The sequence below is a fragment of the Python bivittatus genome, unplaced genomic scaffold (assembly GCF_059951505.1).
Source record: "Python bivittatus isolate LINGU-HERP-01145 unplaced genomic scaffold, Pbiv_v1 ctg000610_np1212, whole genome shotgun sequence".
NCBI lineage: Eukaryota > Metazoa > Chordata > Lepidosauria > Squamata > Pythonidae > Python > Python bivittatus.
This window is the reverse complement of record NW_028277088.1, coordinates 49,517,916-49,527,563: the sequence shown is the minus strand read 5'-3', so window position 1 is coordinate 49,527,563 and position 9,648 is coordinate 49,517,916. Positions and strand designations below refer to the sequence as shown.

Sequence of the window (9,648 nt, the reverse complement as noted above, 5' to 3'; positions counted from 1 at the left end):
GTTTTCTTTTTTCAAATGATTCAACTCATAACTCATTATATCCCAATGTCAAGACTACTAGCTGTAGTAAAATATAAGGTGGGTGTTATATGTAACAGCACTCAGGGATTAGTTTCCATTGCTGAAGTACCTCAAGCATGTGACAATGCATTAAAAATTAGTTGTTGAGTCTGCTCTTTCATGAACTATTATCTTCAATTGTAGCATTTTATTAGAAGTAGAAAGAGGGAGATTGTGAACAAACAATATTAAAAAGTGCATTTTATTTGCAGTTATCCAGATATCCAGCCACAGAAGCCCCCTCCGTGTCTCCATAAGTCACAATCCACTCAGTGGCAATGGGATATCCTAAAACACCCACCAAGGGGACAAAAGTGGGAATGGGAAAGGGAGATGTTAAAAGCAGAAGCTTATTCATTTTTAATTGAGGAAAATACACAGCCGTTCTTGTTCACTGTCAGGCCTTGAGCGAAGGAATCTTCTAACCATCTTTTCTGGGAAAGGAAAAAGAAGCTTGCAAAGTCTTTCATCACCGCTCATGTTTAGAATTCAAGTCAGTGCATTCCACCATCACTCCACTTCCATTTCGAGTTAGATCCTTTCTATTCCAGTCCCTCTCAGTGTAAAATTCAGCTAAAACTGGACAGTGACTTGATGCTACGCCACCCCATGACCAGTTATCAGGGATCCAGGGGTTTGTAAGACCTTCTCTTACAACTGCCCAATGACCTGTGGAAACAAAATTGTGCAGGGGAAAAAGGTGAGTATCAATATTTGGGAAGACAAAAGAAACCCCAACAATGACATGGAGGAAAGGATCTCACTTTTAAAGGTTAACTGGTGTGCATTTTGTTGGGGACAGTGCATCAAACATTACAGCACCAAGGAACTAAGTGAATGCAGACCTATTTGCAGGGGAGGCTGGTGTTTAATTCAAGTTTTTAAAAGAAAATCATAGCACAAAGAACAGAAAATGAAATTAAATGTGGGAGCTTATACATAGTTACTGAATCCTTCTCCTGAATAATTAGTATATTTCTAGGTTATTAAAAATTAACTTCTAGTTTACACAGGAGTGAAAAAAATTACTGAAGAAACTTGACCTGTAACATAATAAGGAACACTGCACACTGAACATTATCTGGCAGACATGCCTTGTGGTCAGCTGTATACCCAAAATAGAGTTGAAGGAGTATGTATCTTCATATATTTACTGCAACAAATTTATGTCACACATTTGGAAACAAACACATTCAACTTGGCTACCCTGCAAAGCAGAGGTGGGGCAGCTTAGTCTCCAGAAGGGCAGAGAAGGCCCCCAAACCCATTATCCCCCTCTGCTCTTTCTGATCACAACTGCCAAGAACCAGCACAATTTCCTGCTACCCTGTGGTAAGATATACCGCAAATCTGTTGTGTAAACCTTTTAATAAGTTGAATGTAAATAACATAAAGCAAATACATTCAACCCGCAGCCTCCAAACCAAAGGAATAGATGATCTCTCCACTTGCAGCATTGCCTCACCTACTGCAGCCCCTGATTTTCCCATAAATGTTAAATACAGCCCCTAGTCGTCAAAACGTTGGCCACTCTGATGTAAAGCACCCATATATAGCAGCCTTTACCAAGTTGGTACCCTTCATGAGTGTTAGAAACAACTCCCAACCTCCCCAGCCAGCAAAGTATTTGGTTATATTGTAGAAGGTGAATAGAGGGTGCCAGCAACAGACATACTGCAAAATAATCATTGCTATGCTTATATTTGAAGTAGTCACTGTCTTAATAAGATGTACAATAATTGAAATGCAGTGTTCTCAATATTCATCTCCTCCCAAAATGGAATCTTACCAGTGAAAATCTTTTTCAAGCCACGACTGATCCAGATGTTGTCCAGGGACTTGGAACCTTGAGGATTCTTTGTGCTGATGTTTGTAAATGTACTTGCAGGAACCAGAGGGTGGAACTTTTCCTTTCGTAACAAGTCGTGGTCGCTATTATCTGGGGACTGGCTAAAGTCACCCAAAATAATCACATCTTTTTCACCTAAGGTTGGGAACAGTATAGTCATGAAGGATTAGTGGAAGAATGTCAGAATTGATATCTAGAGGCTATATCTTCCTTCAGCTCAACCTGAGGATCCCCAGCTTCTCAAAACAACTCCTGCTGCCCACTGAGAAGATCCCTTCTGTGAGCTTCTATGTGACATGATACCCCCATCTCTTCCATCAAGTCCATTTTCATATCTTGATTCTAACCTTATCCCAAGTCCTTTCTCATTTCAAACTGTTGGTACTATAACCTATCCCCACTTTATTTGCTTATAAAACTGTAGATGGTACCTAGTACACAATAATGCTAAATAAATAATCATTAGGCAAACACAGCAGTGCTGCTGACAATGTATCATGCATGTCTCTTTGCTCACCTAAAATGACATCATTGGGGTTAACTCTCTTACTAAAATGAATAGGTTTGTTTTTCCTCTTCTTATCCATTATCTCTTGATTTAATGTTATCTAGTTAATTATCTGTTTCTTTTTCATTTGGATTCTAGGAAGGAAAATCATGAATTTGGCAGGGTTCCCAAGATTAAAGAGCTAACATTAGGAAAATAAAGATATATATATATCATGTACTGTACATTAAGTTATATATAAAAAAAACCATCATATAGTATCTGGCTGTGAAAATCCAGAGGACCACAAGATGGCAGCAAAGAAATACTGAAAACTCTTTTTTTCCAGCCAAGGTGGGATACCTTTAACATTAATCTACTATAAACGAATGTACTATAATACAAGCTGAGCTGCTAATATGCTAAGCTTCTCTGTTCAAACGGAGTGAGGGAAATACTGTGCAGGAATAAAACTGCAGACAATTTTATCCTAAATCCTCCTGTTATTATTCATACATTAATATACTCTTATTATCCTGAACAGCGTAAATCTTTGCAGCTGTACAGAAAAATCCCATTTAGAGTTCAAAGGGATTTACTTGTAGGTAAGTAGGTAAATGTTTGCAATACTGTTGACTCACTTTTCCTGTTTCCTTTTAAGATATCCAATGATTGTTCTTATTACTCTTTACTAACTTCTGTATACAGCTCCATTCCTCCTATGGAAGTATTTTGCCACAACTCTTGGTTTGTTTGGATTTTAAAAATGGTACCTATCCTTTAGATTGTCATCCCTTCTTTTTGGTCAACTACTTTCACTTGGTCTCAGAATTGATAGTACTGGTCATCTGATAAAAGATCATCAATTTATTCTATTTAAATAAATATAATCTATAGATTGATTGATATGATCAATAGTGTTCTACTGATTAAAAACAAGAGTTAAGGTTAATAAGCATCCATAATTAACATGTAAAATATAATTATTTTGAATTATGAAAAACAAAGTCACTCATACAAAATCAGCTAGCAATATTCTACAAATTATTAACTATTTTAGCTTATATTTATTAAGCATTTCAAAAAAATATCTATTGATGCAGTCCATGTTCTGCTGCAATTACAGGTATGTAACCAGAAGAGGGAGCTCACATTTAACAATAAACCTGTAATTTAGTGGATCTGGTACTAACTACATCAAGGAGAGTTGCTATCTAACATCAGGCAGCTTCAATCATTACAAATCTCCTCCACCAAACACATTACTTCTGTGTAGAAAATCCAAACTATACATGTGTGTGTGATCATTACATGCAATTTGTGATTTCTTCCACAGAAATAATTTTACTATAAAGAACAAGAAGGTTTTTTGTTGTTGTTTAGTCGTTAAGTCGTGTCCGACTCTCCGTGACCCCATGAACCATACTGCGCCAGGCCTTCCGGTCCTTCACTGCCTCCCTGAGTTTGCTCAGTTTCATGCTCATTGCTTCAGTGATGCTATCTAACCATCTCATCCTCTGCCGTCCTCTTCTCCTTTTGCCTTCAATCTTTCCCAGCATCAGGGTCTTTTCCAAAGAGTCCTCTCTTCGCATTAGGTGACCAAAGTATCTGAGCTTGAGCTTCATTATCGATCCTTCCAATGAGCAATCATGGTTGATTTCCTTTAAGATTGACTGGTTTGACCTCCTAGCAGTCCAGGGGACTCTCAAGAGTCTTCTCCAGCACCACAGTTCAAAGGCATCAATTCTTCGGCGCTCCGCCTTCTTTATGGTCCAGCTCTCACAGCCATACATTACTACTGGAAAAACCATAGCTTTGACTATGCGGATCTTTGTCGGCAAGGTGACGTCTCTGCTTTTTAATATGCTATCTAGGCTTGCCATAGCTTTCCTCCCAAGGAGCAAGCGTCTTTTAATTTCATGGCTGCAGTCTCCATCTGCGGTGATCTTGGAGCCCAAATAAATGAAGTCTGTTACTGCTTCCATTTCTACCCCTTCTATTTGCCAGGAATTGATGGGTCCAGATGCCATGATCTTAGTTTTTTTAATGTTGAGTTTCAAACCAGCTTTCGCACTCTCCTCTTTCACCCTCATCAAGAGGCTCTTTAGTTCTTCTTCACTTTCTGCCATTAGGGTGGTATCGTCTGCATATCTGAGGTTGTTGATGATTCTCCCTGCAATCTTAATTCCGGCTTGTGATTCTTCCAGCCTGGCATTTCTCATGATGTACTCTGCATATAGGTTAAATAAGCAGGGTGACAGTATACAGCCTTGTCGTACACCTTTCCCTATTTTGAACCAATCGGTTGTTCCGTGACTGGTTCTAACTGTTGCTTCTTGGCCTGCATACAGATTTCTCAGGAGACAGGTAAGGTGGTCTGGTACTCCCATCTCTTTAAGAATTTGCCACAGTTTGTTGTGATCCACACAATCAAAGGCTTTTGCATAGTCAATGAAGCAGAAGTAGATATTTTTCTGGAACTCTCGTGCTTTCTCCATGATCCAGCGAATGTTGGCGATTTGATCTCTAGTTCCTCTGCCTCTTCGAAACCCAGCTTGTACATCCGGTAGTTCTCGGTTCATGTATTGCTGAAGCCTAGCTTGTAGGATTTTGAGCATAACCTTGCTAGCATGTGAAATGAGTGCAATTGTGCGATAGTTTGAGCATTCTTTGGCATTGCCCTTCTTTGGAATTGGAACGTAAACTGACCTTTTCCAATCCCGTGGCCACTGTTGCGTTTTCCAAACTTGCTGGCATATTGAGTGCAGCACTTTAACACCATCGTCTTTTAGTATTTTAAATAACTCAGCTGGAATACTGTCATCTCCACTAGCTTTGTTGTTAGCAATGCTTCCTAAGGCCCACTTGACTTCACTCTCTAGGATGTCTGGCTCAAGGTCAGCGATCACACCAGCGTGGACATCAGGGACATTAAGATCTTTCTTGTATAGTTCTTCTGTGTATTCTTGCCACCTCTTCTTAATCTCTTCTGCTTCTGTTAGGTCCCTGCCTTTTTTGTCCTTTATCATGCCCATCTTTGCACTAAACGTTCCTTTCATATCTCCAATTTTCTTGAAGAGATCTCTAGTCTTCCCCATTCTATTGTTTTCCTCAATTTCTTTGCATTGTTCATTTAAGAAGGCTTTCTTATCTCTCCTTGCTATTCTCTGGAAATCTGCATTCAGTTGCTTATATCTTTCCCTTTCACCCTTGCTTTTCGCATTCCTTCTTTCCACAGCTATTTGTAAAGCCTCATCAGACAGCCATTTTGCTTTCTTGCATTTCTTTTTCTTTGGGATGGTTTTAGTTGCTGCCTCCTGTACAATGTTACGGACCTCCGTCCATAGTTCTTCAGGCACTCTGTCTACCAAATCTAATCCTCTAAATCTATTCATCACCTTCACTGTGTACTCACAAGGAATATGATCTAAGTCATACCTGAGTGGTCTAGTGGTTTTCCCTACATTCTTCAATTTAAGCCTAAATTTTGCAGTAAGAAGCTCATGATCTGAGCCACAGTCAGCTCCTGGTCTTGTTTTTGCTGTCTGTATAGAGCTTCTCCATCTTTGGCTGCAAAGTCAAAACTGATCCAAAAGCTGTTCTGCGCATGACAAATGACCATATAAGACCAGTGAAAGGGACGAGAAATTAAAATCTGGGTAACTGGCTAACAAAAACTGGGGCAGTAGCTGAGAAAGCCAAACTATTTTAAAACTCTGTAACACCATAAAGATGAGAAGACAAACACAGAGCCACATAGAGGTTGAGAAGTGTTGGAGAAACATTAAGTGCACACTGTACCTCTACAGTCCAGATGTACCCATTACTTCATTTTTTGGGGTCCTTGCACAGCTACAGTTAAGACCAGAACAGGGCATGAGATATATGCAGATGCAAGCATGCAGCCCCAAGGCTCTGCCTTTTTCAAGGTCATGCTTTGTCCTACTTCCCATACAGCTGTATCCATAACTTCAAGACTAAGGTTTGCAGCATTGGAGGCTTAGTGCTCTTCTAGTTTTCTACAACTGGGGAAATAGGATCCCGGTAATAGTATGGTTTACTTAGGCCCTGAGCTCATGACAGGATGAATACTGCATTCCACGATACCATATCAAGCCCTGTGGATAACAGCATACATTGCTCCCTATAAAGAATGAGGAAAGGAAATAGCTGACCTTTCCAAGAGACTGACTGGGCTTCGCTGGATGGAATATGGCTACTTTCTGAGGAAGTTATACTGGTTCTTAAATCTAATGTGGCTAACTTGGTGATGTCCTTTCATCACTGCTGGCTGTAGAATGGTTCTCAGTGTGATACATATCTATGTGATGTGCCTCAGCTATCTAAATAATAAATGTAAACTTTATCTAGGAAGGCACAGGAGGAACTAAGAAGAGGGTGGCAATTAAATCACCCAAATAATGTGTAAAAAAATATAAGAAGGAGACAGCTGAGAAAGAGAGGCTGAAAGAATTGCAGGAAGCAAGGTAGGCTCATGGACGTAGCAGGAAAGCGTCAAGGATGCTGACCAATAAAATAAAGAAATTGGAGAAGATTATGGGCATGTTGGATTATAAATCTTGGGATGCTTTCAGAGAAAGGTAGTATGAAGCTATTCTGGATTTTTCTCATTGATTTTTGTACAGTTTGTACAGTTAGTGCTCAGTGTATCTTTGATTAGAAATTAACCGTGGAAAACATTAAATTACATTTAAATACATTAAATTGTTTTAACAATGTAAGTAAGAATTTAAATATCTAAGTGCCAAAATCTCCACTGTTGTTTAAAAATACAAAAAGAAAAAAAGAAAAAAAACCTACTAAAAACATTATAGATAAGTATTCATTTCTAACTTCCCCTTTATCATACTTTGACTAATGTACAATATTTGCAAGTAGCCCTCTGTTAATGACCACAATTGGGACCAGCAATTCCATCACTAAGAGACACGGTCATTAAGCAAGACATCATGTGACTGTGATGGACTTATGACCTCACTTCTGCTGTGGTCATTAAGCAAATCACCCACAGTCATTAAGCGAGACATCACGTGACCGCAACTTGCAGTTTTACTGCTGGCTTCTCCATTCACTCCATTTGTCAGTATCCAACTGTGAAGCACACAAATGGCGATCACATGACCACAGGATGCTGCAATGGTTATAAACACCTGCTGGTGGTGAAGTGCCTGAATCTTGACCATGTGACCGTGGTGACACTGCGACATTTAAGTGCAAGGACCGGTCTAAAATTACTTTTTCAGCAGCATCGTAACTTTGAACGGTCACTATACAGGGCAGTCATTAAGCAAGGACTATCTGTATAGACGTTTGAAAATTTGTGTGTATCTCTGATTTCAATTCTTTACTCAGTTTTTTTTCCCCTTAAAAACCTGGATACGTATATGCCTTATGTGTAATAGGGAGCATGGTATGGAAGCCTGACTAAAATTTAGTTAGACTTCTGTTGTGAATATATGCTGTTACTTTTGCCATTACTGCATATTCTCCAAGTTTAAGTTCCCAGTCTGATATCTTCAGTAACATTTCTTTTCCAATGTTGTGTGCAATTTCTCTTTGTTGCCATCTTAGTAAATTGTGATTTTTTTTGCTGATATATTTTTGGAATTATGCCTAGTAAAGAAATTGTGGTTTCATTTCAAATTTGATTTCTAACCATTTCTGAGCAGTACTGTGTATTTCTTTCTAGCACTTCTGAGTATTTCTACATGTCCACATGTGGTAAAATGCTCCTTCTGTCTCTTGGCATTTCCAGTATTTATTAATGTATGATTCGTCTACTTGGCAATTACTGACAAATTGTACACTACCTATAAAACATTTATACCAGTTTTCTCTTAAGTTATAACTTGGAGTAAATTTTACAGATTCGTTCCATAATTCTTCCCATTGTTGCATTGTGACTGTTTCTTTAAAGTTTTGCATCCAGTTTATCGTGCAATTTTTATTTGTTCTGCCTCCAGCATCCACTCCTTTCAATTGGCTTGTGTGGTTGATTCAGAAGCTGCACCCAGCTGACTCCACATCTATGTGCACATCCAACCACTCTGCCTCATGGTTTCTCCCAAGGTTATTTTCAGGAAAATAAGGAACCAATCTGGGCTCATTCTACAACCACCTTCCCAAGCCAGTACCCTCCAAATTTATTGGATTTCAATACCCATGAACCCATCCAAACATAGCCCTCAAACTGGGGAAGGAATGTATGCAACAAAATGACAGTAAGGAGGAAGGTTACAAAACATAGAGCAGCAATCTTTAATGGATGAAGGACAAGGTGCAAAAACCAATGGGAAATCTGCTCCAATGGGGCCTTGGATTTTGGTATCATTTTCAAACAGCATGAATGAATTACAGGCAAATGTTGTTTGGATGACTTACAGAATTGAATGACTGACTGTGTATGCACCTTACAAAGGAGGCAATCACGTGACACTGCCATAGATGCACAGTACAGCACTGCAACACCTGACATGGTTGCAAAAGCAAACCAATGCACGCCAAAAAGTGATACACAATCCTGAAAATAACCATTGGTTGTGACTTTTGAAAGCAGCATCTATCCATATGTGGGGGGTTTTTTGGTCAGTTATGCACAACTAATCTGACATAACATTTTTTACATTCATAATCAATGCCAGTAATCCATTTTTTAAGCACCTTCTTGATGTTGGTTGGCCTAGTGTTACATGTTACATGCCCTCTTCTGAAACTGGAGAAAGCTTTCAGCAACTGACCTTGATGAATTGAACAAAGTCATGCTGTATTTTTAGCTTTTGTTTAGTTGTAAACAAAATGCTAGGTTCTCCTGACCCCAAGAGAGCCCCGTAACCTATACTAACCATGGTGAAACCACTGGGGCTTCTTTGTAATTTCTCTGAATGTAGTTCCCAAGGGAGAGAATAATGGCTAAAGATTAAAAATGAACTTAAGGATCAAGCTAGTAACATCCACACAGACACTGTCAAATTTCTAGCCAATGCATTATCGAAAAAACAAGTTAATTCTTAGAGTCTACAGTATTCTGCCATTTGACCATAATCAAGTTTGTTGTAGTCTATGGCACTTCAGTGGTCCTAAAACATTTTCATATGGTGCACAGCACTTATATTTTAAAATATATATCCATTGCTTAATCTATTCTAAGTGGGTTTCATTTTCTGAATAGGCTGCACAGCAGCCCTCTCACTATTTCTTCATTTCCACACCCTACCCACATTCACTGGATCTT

General features: G+C 39.0%; 1 protein-coding gene across 1 annotated transcript in view; it reads right to left on the bottom strand.

The window, feature by feature from the left end:
* Positions 1–243: 243 nt before the first annotated feature.
* Positions 244–9,648, bottom strand: part of EEPD1 (endonuclease/exonuclease/phosphatase family domain containing 1) — a 45,783-nt gene continuing 36,378 nt past the window's right edge. The window contains exons 7-8 of the mRNA XM_007435819.4: positions 1,850–2,044; positions 244–729 (exon numbers count right to left, since the gene is read on the bottom strand). Of these exons, the coding sequence (XP_007435881.1) occupies positions 530–729; positions 1,850–2,044 (395 nt within the window). The 3' untranslated portion in view covers positions 244–529. The remainder of the gene's footprint in view (positions 730–1,849; positions 2,045–9,648) is intronic.